The sequence below is a fragment of the Sinohyriopsis cumingii genome, chromosome 18 (assembly GCF_028554795.1).
Source record: "Sinohyriopsis cumingii isolate HCF-2022 chromosome 18, ASM2855479v2, whole genome shotgun sequence".
NCBI lineage: Eukaryota > Metazoa > Mollusca > Bivalvia > Unionida > Unionidae > Sinohyriopsis > Sinohyriopsis cumingii.
This window is the reverse complement of record NC_142978.1, coordinates 91,268,036-91,281,581: the sequence shown is the minus strand read 5'-3', so window position 1 is coordinate 91,281,581 and position 13,546 is coordinate 91,268,036. Positions and strand designations below refer to the sequence as shown.

General features: G+C 34.5%; 2 protein-coding genes across 3 annotated transcripts in view; one reads left to right on the top strand and one right to left on the bottom strand.

Annotated features, from left to right (window-relative positions):
* The window catches only part of LOC149777434 (N-lysine methyltransferase KMT5A-like), a 43,248-nt gene extending 38,453 nt beyond the window's left edge, over positions 1–4,795 (bottom strand). The window contains exon 1 of one of the 2 annotated variants that reach the window (XM_089942063.1): positions 4,725–4,795. The gene's annotated coding sequence lies outside the window, so the exon portion shown is untranslated. Of the gene's footprint in view, positions 1–4,713 lie in introns of both variants that reach the window. The other variant, XM_089942064.1, reaches the window with a different exon arrangement.
* A 200-nt stretch (positions 4,796–4,995) lies between these two features.
* The window catches only part of LOC149777433 (protein strawberry notch homolog 1-like), an 84,491-nt gene continuing 75,940 nt past the window's right edge, over positions 4,996–13,546 (top strand). Inside the window, exons 1-2 of the mRNA XM_089942062.1 lie at positions 4,996–5,078; positions 12,165–12,317. Of these exons, the coding sequence (XP_089798188.1) occupies positions 5,061–5,078; positions 12,165–12,317 (171 nt within the window). The 5' untranslated portion in view covers positions 4,996–5,060. The remainder of the gene's footprint in view (positions 5,079–12,164; positions 12,318–13,546) is intronic.

The following is a 13,546-nucleotide window of genomic DNA, read 5'->3' as shown; positions in this document are numbered from 1 at the left end:
TGTAAATATACTACATGGTATGATAATATGGAGATTCCTTTTCAGTGCAACCAAATACTACTGCAGGAATAGGATTAATGATTGCTACTATACTGTACATAAATTATTCTGCTCATAAGAGTTTCTTTTGTGCAGCTATATTTTATTTTATCTATGTGGCTAAATTTCATATTGACTGTGGCAGAGATTGTATGTGAATAATATATTATATATTATAGTAATAAAAATTCAGAGATTGATGTGTATAGCATTTTGAAAGAGTTTATGAGTATGTCCAAATTTTATTGAAACTGTTTTTGAGTGGGTCTATCCAATTTTGGAATCAGATTACCAGGAGAATGGAGTGTTTTTAACATTATAGAAAAGATTATATAACTATTTCACATAAATTCGTCAAACAGATTTGTTAAAGAGTATCAAAAGATGTATCCAGAGCAGCTTGATAAATTGATTATGGAATTATCTTGGAATAACAATGATGTAATTTTGACCAATCTTATGAGGAAAAAAATGTGAAAAATCATTATCCTGTACGATACTGTGCAAAACAAAATGAAGACACTGACATTCAACAGACCACATAGTGTGTATGATGAAATGAGTAGTGAAAAATCCAGTGATGCAATTAGAGAATGTACTTATCAACAACAAAGATCATCAATTAATCAAAGAGATACCTTGAGCATTATAATATATGGAATCACCAAGGACGCAATTTCGAAAGAATGTGAATTATTTGAAAGATGTGGAGTCTAAGTAATTGGCACAATGTCAAGGGCTTTGTGAAAAGAGATTCACATGCAAAGACACAGAAATAATGGAGTCAATATCCAAGCAGTTGTCATTTATGAGTTCGTATATTTGGTACTAATCAGCATGCAGTGATTTGGTCAAATACTAAATTAAAGAAAATTATATTCAAACACAAATTTCATGGTAATCCTCGGTTTATGAAGCCTGGTGAAAAAAACAAAAACATTTACAATGCCCTGAGGTTGGAATTTAATATAACAGGTGAAAAGTATTTTCCAGTGAATGGTCATAAATTGAATATTATCACCACCAACTGAAAACACAGATGACTATTACTATCTGAGAAAACAATTTGCAAATATATAAGTTCAATGGCATTAGGATGCAATCAATCCAGAGGTGTACGCCTGGGAAAATATTAACTCTGCGGGATAAAATGCAATTATGAATACTATTAATTTTTTTGAGTTATGTTTTGTTCAAAGTGCTCAGCCATGTTTTAAATGTGATATTAGAGTAAAGTTGCATAATTATCTTTTTCAACTATGTATATCCATTTGCAAGTATTATCTCACTGAGCCTATGAATGTAGAAACACAATAGCAATGCTTTTGGGGAAAAAGTTAACCAAGTCACGCAAAAAATAGCCAGAACTGAAGCAATGGATAGTTCTGACCTGTCAATCAAATTGGGCTCATTGACCAAATCAAAAGCAGACATAGATTTCACTGCATAGTTATGCATTGCTATCCACCATATTTGCTCACAAACATGAGACCACGCTTGATTACTCTCGTATTACATTGCAGAGGAATCTGAAATATTACACAGAAAATCACTGAAAATTTATTGGAAAAATGGTTTGACATGGTGCATGGGGTACACGAAATGCACATTATCATTATTATGAAAGGTTTCAAGGATTTAAAAAAAATATATGCTCAAACCAAACACCAACAAAAAATGTCTGCGTTGGAAGTGATGCATTATTCATAACCTTTTTTCATATAAATACACAAAACTATGTGCTTGTAAAAATGCTGAATACAATTTTATGCTAACTGTATCCTTATCTTCAAATTGTATATCTTGTTGGAGCCATAATATTACATGTAATAGGGAAACTTTCTGTATATGTCTTGTTTATTTTTGTACTTTTATTACCTTGGTTTGTTTTTCTTTTAAAAAATTAAATTTGGAATATTGGAATCCTGCATCATGCTTCATTAGTGCTAATTTTATTAAAATGTTCAAGCACTGACTTGCAACTGGTGACAAGCTGACAAAACACCACCCTAAAGTTAAAATTCTGGATTGTCCATAATCCTATTCAGTTATATACTTACAAAGTTAGATTGTAACATCAATTATTTCAAAATTTTAAATTTAATTATTTTGAATACATTTTTTATTATGGAAGGTTTTCAAAAAATATAAATTTATGAAGAGATGAAAGAGTAATACAATATTTATTTTGTCTTTATCAGGCTTGGGACTATAAATCAGCTATATCCTGTGATATATATGTATATATCTATATTCGTCTATTTGGCTTCCAATAAAACTAATCACTTAACAAATTACTGATTTTAAAACACATGGAAAATGTTATAACATCAATATAGTACAATAAAATGAGTCACACTAATTATATAACAACGGTCAAATATATCCTGTCAACTGGCATGTTGTTGCTTATTTCAATCAGCCATTATTATTTCCTTCTTGTTAAAGACATTATGATAAATGATCATTTTACATGGATCTGACATAATCCAAATTTGCTGGTTTTTCAATGATACTCTTATGACATGTTTCATCCATCTAAATGAAGTTACCGCAGCGTAAAGAACGTAAAACATTTTGTTTAATCGCTCAGGCAGCTTGGTATAAATTGTTTATTTATTCATTTAACTTTAATATCTGTTTTCTTAAATATAATGAAATATTAGCTGTAGATATAAAAATACTTGTTTTATTCTTATATGACAATTTAACATGATATATATGTAACAGGTACATAACAAAAGCTTTAAGTTCTTTTTAAGTATGGAAGCTACTGGAAAATCTGATTATTAATAGGAATACATAACTTTGCAAGAAGATAAATATTTTGTTACTTTGTCATTTTCTTGCAAAATGTTATCATAAAGTTTGTCAGGATGTTCGTTCTGCCACATAGATCGCCAGCAATATGTTGTAACTTTGACTAGATTTTCGCCATAAAAAATACTAATTTCATGAATATATCATTGTGTGTAGTAATTCAAGCTTTTCTTTAATGCATGATCTGAAAGAATCTTGCAATCAGGTAAGAATGTTTCAGAAAGATTGTTGAAAATATTTTCCAATGAATCTGTTGCTGATGTTACCGGATCTGCCATTTTCACGATATATTGTGAGCCACAGCAACAGTAACTAAATGTATGGAGCTTATCATTTAAAAATCGGAACTATCCATTAGTTTCTCAGCCAGGTAAAAATAAAAATGCTTTAAAAATTACTGACAAATTTACAATTGGAAAATGATTTTGTAACAATTACCACGAAATGCAATTAAAACATACTTCTGCAATTAGGTTGTACAGCTGAACTGCTTCTGTCTGTGAGACAGCTTTGTGCAACAGCAGTATGACCGAGTATAAAAATATTTTTCATGCCAAGCAGGTGGAAAATGCACGCATATTTGAGGAATAACATAACCCTCAATGTGGTGCAGTCACTGAGGTAATTATGTTCACCATCAAAAAGATTACCAGTACCAGGCAATTATATCATGCATGAATAATCCAAACAGAGATGTTGCGAAACTCTATCAAATATGCACCTGGTTGCTGTTGTTGTTGTTGTGGGGTTTAATACCATTTTTCAGCACATAATAGGCTATGCATGGCAGCAATATTAATGGTGGAGGAAGAACCCAGGAAAACCCTGGGAAGAACCACCGACCCACGAGAAGTTACTGGCAAGCTTTCTCACATACCCACACTGGCCAAATCCTAGACTTGAACCCACGCAGACAGAGGTGAGATGGCAGTGATTCGTAACGGAGAGCACTTTAGACCACTCGGCCCCCCCCCCTTTGAAAAGTAAGAGGCAGATATTGCCAATCCCTTTTTTTCCTCACTTTCACATGAAAAAAACATGAATAAAAACAAGCTTTACACATAATATGGCTTTTGGATTGGACATACACTCATAATTGTAAATTCCGAGTAATTAAAGCTGCAAATTCTGGATAGGAAGAGGCACATTTTCCCAAAACTTCCTTTTATATACCATATATATTTGTAAATTATGCCTCAAGAACAGTCTGGTCATATTCTCTATTGACTTCTTCATTAATTACCCCCACCCCACCCCCCAAAAAATTATTCAAAAAAATTCCATTACTGGATTTGTTTTCAATATATACACTGCACAAAAAAATGCTCACTTTTTGGAGAATTCTTTTTTTTTGCAGGCGATAAAATAAGTTTGCACTTGCTATGAGCAAAAAACTATGAAAAGGTGTATACTCTATTTGCTAATTTGTTATTTGTGATGCCTTGACCGTCTCAAAAATACTATATTTATTAACCTGAGATGAAAATTTAAATTTGGCCTGTTATCCCTACTGTACTTAATGCCGAGCGCCTAGCGAGGCAGCTGTTAGTACCATTTTTATAATACGCTGTAAATGTTCCATTGTGTGAGAAGCGAGGACTGCACATTTTATACAATATACGAAGGTGACCATCAAAGACTTTTTCAAAACTGTGATCTTTGCAGTACATTTATGGAATTATACACGTTGTTGCATGACACACCAATTCAAATATATTGCACGTTGTGCTAGACGCCATGTACCAAGACCTAAAACACTCTAACAAAAGCAGCTATGCAATCCGATTTTCATGTAATACATTTAAAAGTCATATTAGCACTATACAGTAAATATTCTGTTCCCCATTCAAGTACCTTTATATTACCTCTGAAATTTGGTTAAGAACTCTGAGATTCACTAGTTTGGACGGAGTTTTTTTTAGACTATTTTTAGAACTTAAACTAGCGTTTTGATTGGTTGATTGTCAAATCTCTATTTTCCGGTAACTTACGCGATTAAGTTAAATTGACAATATTTTATTAATTTTGCTAAGACTTAAGCTTTTAATGTTAAAATACTACAATTTGTTCCTATAATATTTGTTTAGTTGCACATTTGTAAAACACTTCAACGTAAGGATTTCCGCAATGCATGCTGGGAAATGAGCAAATGGTGCAGGAGGAAGGAATAGTGAAACTTTACTCGTCTTCTTTCTCAAGTGATGGCAACTGATGCGAATGTATGAGACTTTAATCAATAGATACTGCTTTGATATCATCAAAATATATTTATTAAGCAATTTAAGAACATTAGGGATAATTTTTATCGGTAACAATGAGAATAAACACTCTCTACTGGCTACTGCATGTTTACATCCTATACATGTATGACGAAGAAACCGGTCAGAACTAAAAATAGGTGTCTGGACTTAACCAAAATAACCAATGTTAACAATCGCAGATATTTTACTTGGATTCAGAAACAATGTATGTGAAGTGCAATTAAGTAACACAAACTGTTTAATAGGTGCCCAAAGAAATTTCGAGCTGACGTTTCCAATAAATTTACCATGGGCATGGTCGAACTCGATGGCCTGTTTAAGAAAGAGAGGGACCTAAAGTAAATCTTGAAAGTTATGTAAGCAGACAGCAGAAGGAATTTTCACCTAATATCATAAAAATGAGTTTGAGGTATTTAGTTAGCCATTTTGTTATGTGACTTTTACATTTTTCACCAAGCAACTTGAGCTTTAACATGCCACATCAGAATAGAACAACTTTAGTCTAAATATACCTCCCGGTTTGTTTGTACCCCACCCTTCCAATTTAAAAAAATGCACATAACTTAGTTCACATATTTATTTTAATTTCAAACTGATTATGCCCAGGTGAGCTCTTGTACTGATATCATGTGCACATTTTATTCCAAATGGAAGTTTTCAGTGTAAAAGACGACCATGCAGTGCAAAAGGTGTCCAGTTTCTGAAAAAGTCCATTTTCAGTGAAGGAATGTAGGCATGACTATACATGTATGTATGTAGAAGGAAAATACTATGTTTTCTGCTTCCGATATTTACAGTATTGAATCAAGCATTGGAAAAACTAATTTGCCTTTCTCATGGATTTAACAAGTGTTTTTATGTTCATGTGTGCAAAGGGATATAATTATAAACTCTCAACATTATGGCAATTTATGGAATTATTTGACAGTTACTGAATAGGATGAACAACATCACTCTGGTATCGGAGGAAAATAAAGTAGCCCATTGTGTATGCAATATGCACCATGTTAGTATGGGTAGTCATTAAGTGTGAAAGGCACAGAGGATGCCAGTGTTAGGGCCACTCTGGTCACAGTCAGGTTCAAAATTAGAAATTGAATTGACTAAGTTGAATATGCACTTTTTTCACAATAAAGATTTCTGTTGTTGAAATCATTAGTAGGATACAAACAAACTTTAGTCATTTTCTACCACAGAAACTTTTTTCATATGACTGATTGTTGCGGAGAAGAAGTGCATTACGACAGAACAAATTACAAATGGTCTACCCTGTAGAAAATCTAATTTACAGTCAGCTCTGACTAATTAATATAATTATTTGGACTGACATTTGTATGCAGAGGAAACTGATTTCAGTCTTTCTATACACTAACTCTTTAGCAATAATCCCTGTCACAAGTGATTGCCAATGTATCCAGTAGCAGTTGACCTCCCATATTTGAACTCTTGGTGCATGTGTGGACAGGGACAGGTCAACATATTATTGACAGCATTATGTTGATTATCGTGTTCAGTGGTCAAATGATGGGAATTATAGGGCAGATTTTAAAGAATATCTCACTTTAACACACACATATTCAAGTTCAAGAATTACATTACATTTTGGTTAGTTGAAATGCTTTGGTAGCCAAGGGATGCCTAAGTTGGTTGAAGAAAATGATTGATCTGATCACTCCATTCATTTCATTAAAAAACAACTTGCCTCAACCAAAGTATTTGGAGGCCTGGGAGTAGTTTCATTTTCTGAATGCTGCAAATACTACGTCACGACAGCATAGTTGAAAACAATTGAAGTTGGAGAGGCATTAGTAATAGTTCTCAGGATGTGTCACAGTTACGGATAATGCTCCATATGTCAGTAGACTTCGACACATACCAACTATAGGATATGTGATCACTAATTTAATTATAGAAAATCAAAGAAATACAGAAAACAATAGCACAATTCCAGTTTAATGCTTAGTTTTGCAGGGATCAGGTTAGAATTGAAGTTAGGTAGAAATGAATTTCTTTTCGACAGAATAGGGAGAGGGGAGAACTGAAGAGGTAGACATGGGAGCAAAACAAAATATATATACAGGAGTCAAGCTAGACTTGAATTATAGGGAGAAGTGACTTCTCCCTTCTCCGTTTAGAAAAAACGGAGAAGTGAGAGCTAAACAGGGAGCAAAGCATGATGCCAAATACCCAGACATGCACACACATATATATATTGTGGATGTGTGTTTTCATTCTCATTTGAATTATGCTGCTAAGTTCTCTATTTCTAAATATGCATATCTGCATTTAACATTGGTTTTAAGCAATATTTATTTTCGAGTAAAAACTTTATTACTTGTATGTATATATTATAAACACATTTTGTTTGTGTATAAAAATAATCATATTCATAAGCACTGTATTTTGGCCATATGACTTAAGAGCATTGTAGAAGGTATAGACTGCGGTAAATTCTAACTGACAGGAGTATCTAGATTACAGTATTGTAATTGCAAGTTAGTAAATATGCTCCACTGTCCTTAAACAATAATTTTTTTACTCTATGAAAGTTCACTATCAATAATGGCAGTTGAAATTTTTTAAAACTTATTTGAAACAACCCTTATAACATGTACATGAGAGCAAATGCAGACGTGTCTTCATATGATAAATAGAACCAAACTAATGCATGACATCCAAGCAAACCTAACAACTAGCTTACCTCCTACAGCAGAACAACTCGATAACTGCCAGCATTCATTGCTTGATAAACATGCCCCAGCAACTAAGTGCAGTGTCCATTCAAAGGTTTTCGTGGTATAGCAGTGCTAGGGACCAGATTCGCACTGCTAAAAGAGACCACTGTAAAGCTGAGAGGCTTTGGCTTAACACTAGACTCACTATTCATAAGCAAATCTATGAGGCCACTTAGAAGAACGTCACAAACATAGTCCATCCAGCATAATCATCCCACTACAGTACTAAGATCACAGAAAGTTCCAGCTGCAAAGAGCTCTTCGAGGTTACTAACAAGCTGATGTCAAGGAACAAATGTACACTACTTCCAACTACCTTCTCTCCAGTTGCCCTTCTGAATTGTTAGCAAATTTCTTCTGTGACAAGGTACAAACCATTGGAGATAAGCTTGACAACACAATTTCAATTGACTCGTCGTCACCATACAGTTGGGATACAGAATTTCAGTGGCAACTGTTAGCAACATTTGAACCTGTCTGTATGGATTTAGTACATACAATCGTGATGAAGAGTGCACCAAAGTCATGTGAACTTGATCCAAGTCCAACATCACTGCTGCTTGAGTGCTTAGTTCCAATATTGTCTTCTCTAACTGATGTTATTAATACCTCTCTCTCATCCAGTGAATTCCCATCATTTTTCAAAACTGCCTTTGTAAAACCTCTGCTGGAGAAACCAATACTTGACCATAATTATTTAAAGAACTACTGCCCAGTTTCTAATCTCCCATTCATGTAAAAAAATCTTAGAAAAAGTTGTTTTATCCCAACTTGTATCTCATCTGAAGTCAAAGTCTTTTTGGGGCCCCGAGTGGCCGAGTGGTCTAAAGTGCTGTCCGTTACAGATCACTGCCATCTCACCTCTGTCTGCGTGGGTTCGAGTCCAGGATTCGGCCAAAGTGGGTATGTGAGAAAGCTTGCCAGTAGCTTCTCGTGGGTCGGTGGTTCTTCCCAGGGTTTTACTGGTTGCCATGCATAGCCTATCATGTGCTGAAAAATAGGCTTTACCCCAAAACAATGACAACAACAACAACAAAGTCTTTTTAGCATTGTACAGTCTGCATATAGCCTTTGCCACAGTACTGAAACTACTCTTCTGAAAGTAGTTAATGACCTTCTCTCTGCTTTGGATAGCAGAATGATTACAGTCCTGACCCTCCTTGAATTGTCTGCAGCATTTGACACAATAGACCATGATATATTACTTCACCGTCTCCAGCATGTATTTGGCATTCATGATAAGCCTTAATGTGGTTCAAGTCCTACTTGGTCAGCAGGATACAAATTGTGTCAACAAATGGAATACACTCCAGCTCAGTTGATCTATGTTGTGGTGCTCAACAAGGGTCTGTTCTTGGACCTGTTCTCTTCATTCTGTACACTCACCGCTCTCAAGTGTCATAATAGATCATCATCCAGTGTTTTACCAATAGTAAGCTGATGACACCCAAATATACAAATCTAGCCACCCAGCTGAAGTTGATGCTACCATCCAAGGTGTAGAGATGTGCATTTCTGATGTGAAATTATGGATGACATGTAACAAGCTGAAGATGAATGATGATAAAACTGAAGCCATTCTGATCACAACACAAAGACTTTCTGATTCACATTCTTTACCTTAAACAGTGAATATCAGCAACACCAACATTAAATTCACAGTCAGTATGAAACCTAAGTGTTACTCTTGACAGTACTCTTACACTCTACCAACATGTTATGAACATATGTAAGGCTGCATATCTTGAGCTGAGATGCATCAGCTGCTTCGCAACTATCTCACAGTTAAAGCCACTGAAACACGTGTGTTCATTAGTACTTTCAAGACTGGACTATTGTAACTCAATTCTGTCTGGTTTGTCTCAATATCTACTCCAGAAACTTCAACAAGCTCAAAACACAGCTACTTGGATGATCCTTAGAGTACAATGATCAGAGCACACCTCCCTACTGCTCTGTACCCAACACTGGCTATCCATTCGATACAGAGTCAAACACAAAATTTGTGCTACGTTTCACTTACAACCCATCCGACCTCACCCATGTGTACACACCAGCAAGATACTTACGTTCCTCTTCTGACAATCATATACTCAATATTCCCACTATGAAAACAAAGTCATATGGACAGCGTTCTTTTGCATACCAGGGCCCATCAATGTGGAACAAATCGCCCACTGAACTTAGACATAAAGACAGTGATCTCATTCAAGAGTGCTCTTAAAACTCACCTATTTCTACTGCAAGAACAAACTTAAAGACCTAATACTGTTCCCTACATTAAATATTTTCAGCATGTTTTATGTTTTCTAATTTCATAGTGTTTGTATTTTGTAATTGTATATATTTTGTTTATGTTTTTGGTGTTGTCTGATGTTGTAAAGCGCTTTTAAAGATTAGGCGCTATACAAAGTCATTATTATTAATATTTTTATTATTATTCATACCATTTTGTTTGTCTCAGTTTCTTTGTTGCCAGTAAAACTTTACTTTAACTATTCCTTGATAACACACTGAAGCATTACAGTTAGTGTATGAATGAACTAAAGCTTTACAACTGAATTGAAACAGCCAACATGTGAGTGCATCATTTTGTAGAAAGAGGGGCTTAATGTAACCACTCACATTCTAACCACTGATAGGATTGCAAATTTATCATTTTATTATTTGTCTATGTACAAGTAGTAACGTCAGGCAATGTTTGAATAGTATTTACTTTATTGCCTTATTTCTGTATTTTCAAAAAAATGAGTGAAAATGACTGACCTTACAGCACATCTTGAATTCCACAACATAACATTGACCCATAAGCTGGGATCTACATAATTGCATTTTTATGCTAAATCTTAATAACTTAACATGTAGATGCTGCTTTCTGTAGCTGAATAACTTCTTAATATATTTGGCCAAACATGTACAAAAACAGGAAATCTAACAGAGTGGTACTTCCCAGACACAGTTGTCTGCCATTATTTCCCAGACAAATTCACTCATGGTTTCAAACTGATTTTTAAAAAATATATCACACATGCAGCAGTTAAAATCTTCAAGCCACTGATTCCATTCTTAGACCACAGATTGCTATTTACAGGCTATTGTTTAAGTTTCGAAATACAGATTTGTATGTTTTTATTAGCAAATGATTACTTGTGGAAATCGGCGAGTGATAGTTGCTATAAACAAAGAAATATAACACATCTCTGCTATAACTTGCTCTGGAAAAGGTTAATGGTCAATCAGCTATCAAACATATGCCTGTGAATGTGCAAGAGTTTGTCTGTGCAGTTAAAATCAACACCAGCTATTTGATGGCTTGATGTCCACATTTCGCCTTGAATTACAACATAACACCCAAAACAACTGGTTACGGTGCGATAGCATCTAAAGTCCTATGATCACACATTGTTTGCTAAAAAAAACAACAGGATGAAGTTGTTTTCGCTTTCCTAACAGAATTAGTTGAAGTTCTCATTTTTACTAGGTGATTTAGTCGCACCCTTTGCCTGGTAGCATGACCTCTGTGTGTGTGTGTGATTAAGTCTTGTAATTGAACTCTATCCTCTTCTCTGTACACATATTTGCATTTAACATTTGTTTTAAGCAATACATAATCTGCAGTGTATTTTTTTCATATGACATTCAGAGAGCACAGCAGAAACATTACATTGTAATTAATTTGAACTGATAGGACTACCTAGATTAGATTTGTAATTCCAATGAATAATTCCTCCCAAATTATATCTGAACGTAACTGTAAACTATGATAACAGTTGGATTCCAGAGACTGATTATAAGATAGGAAGCAGTTTTTTGTCTACCAGGTGTAAATATATAAGCATCCCACTTGACCTATGACAATAAAATGTTCTGGAAAAACCTTATTATTCCTATGGAAAATTCCATTAACTTGTAAGCATGGTTAAGCCCTGAACTCAAAATTATAGTAAATGTCTTGTTTACAACATACAACCATGGATAAAATTCAGGAATGGAGAAACTCCATCCACATGCCTCAGTATAGACAGAAGTTGAACTCGATTAAATGTACATAACGGGTTATTTTCTCTTGATGTGTATCTTCTCCTAACTTTGGATTCCCCATATAAATTGTTGTATTTAAGTCGATATGGAGAAAATTGTACTCAGCAGGGCCCGTTGTGGTTCTCCTCTTGCTCATAGCTTTAGTTTTACCATTGCCTGAAGCTTTTGACTGTATATATTTAACATTAGCATTTGTCATTAATCATTCGACCATAGATGTATCATCAATATTTTTCATCATCGCTGCATTGCCTTATTTGTCTTTCAGGACTTTGGAATGACAGATATTTTATCCGCTGCATTAGATGAGTCTGGAATTACAGGAGATGACCTTCAGTTTGATCAACCTGATGTCATAAATTATGGACAAGCAGGTGGTGGTATTCCTGTGGTGGACCCTGTCATGCACTCCACTTCTATGGTAACACTACTTGGCTTTTCAAGATAGAAGAATTTTATTTGAAGCTGTCTCATAATAAATCTGGAATGTGAATTTGCTTTTATGTTACAAAGCAGAATGTTATTTCTCCCAACTTGGACCAAAATACAGGAACTCTGAGTCAGCACTGAATACCTGCAACTAGTTTCCCATAGCATTATTTGTGGAAATGTTGCATACACGTATGTCAGTTAATGTATTAGGATCCATAAATTTATCAGTATTTCAACACAGGGTAAAAGTTTCCATTCTGTCATTTTTATAAATAGGGTTTTAAAAAGTGGGCAGTTTTGATATGACACTAATATTCATGAATAGACCCCACAAAGGATGTTTGAAAAATATGTGTGTGATGAACAACTTCTAATAAATTAAGATAAAACTTATTTGTTTATCTTGATTATCAGCACAGAGACAGACTTTGTATTCTGATAATAGCACTTGTCAGATTCATCAAAACTACACGTGACAGCATAGACAGTATCTCTGAATATAAAAAACTACATCTCAGCCATCATAAAACCTTAAGTACAGATGGTAAAATAGGGAATAGATAACTCATTTGGCTCAGGCAAGCTCTATTTTGCAAGGTGCTTGACCATGGGCAAAAAATTGAGCGATAGGTCATGTTAAGTTCATAATGCTTTTTTTGTTCTGCATGTTTTATATTTTGCAAATTTGTCACAGAACATTTATTTAGGGTTTGAACGCACAGCATGGTTCTGTGTCATAAATCATGCAATTGCATTGTTCCTTTATTTCATGTTACACAATAAAATCTGTTACTGACATACTGTAGTCATTGACAGGACCAGTCTCATACTTTCTCAAACAGATTTGATAATGTCATTGCTTGTTATTTAAGGCATGTTTCACCATCAAATATATTAACCATTCACATTAATGTTAGGATTTTTTTTATACTAACACTGGAATCCAGCCCGTATGTAGACTTGAAAAGGTCTCACTATCTATACTCTGCATATACATTTGGAAGGAATCTTCCCTTACCCTGCTTGGTACAGCTCCATATATCAGATAGAGCCAGTTCTAATTTTTTCTATAACATGTGAATAGGTCTCCATGAGAAAGGATTTTTTAAAACCACGAATAAAGGTCAACTCGTGCACTGTTTTCTGATTTGCTCAATGCGTCTCCCAAATATGAAAAGTAGGGTGGGAAGGGGTCCAAAACAGGAGGGAGCACTCCAC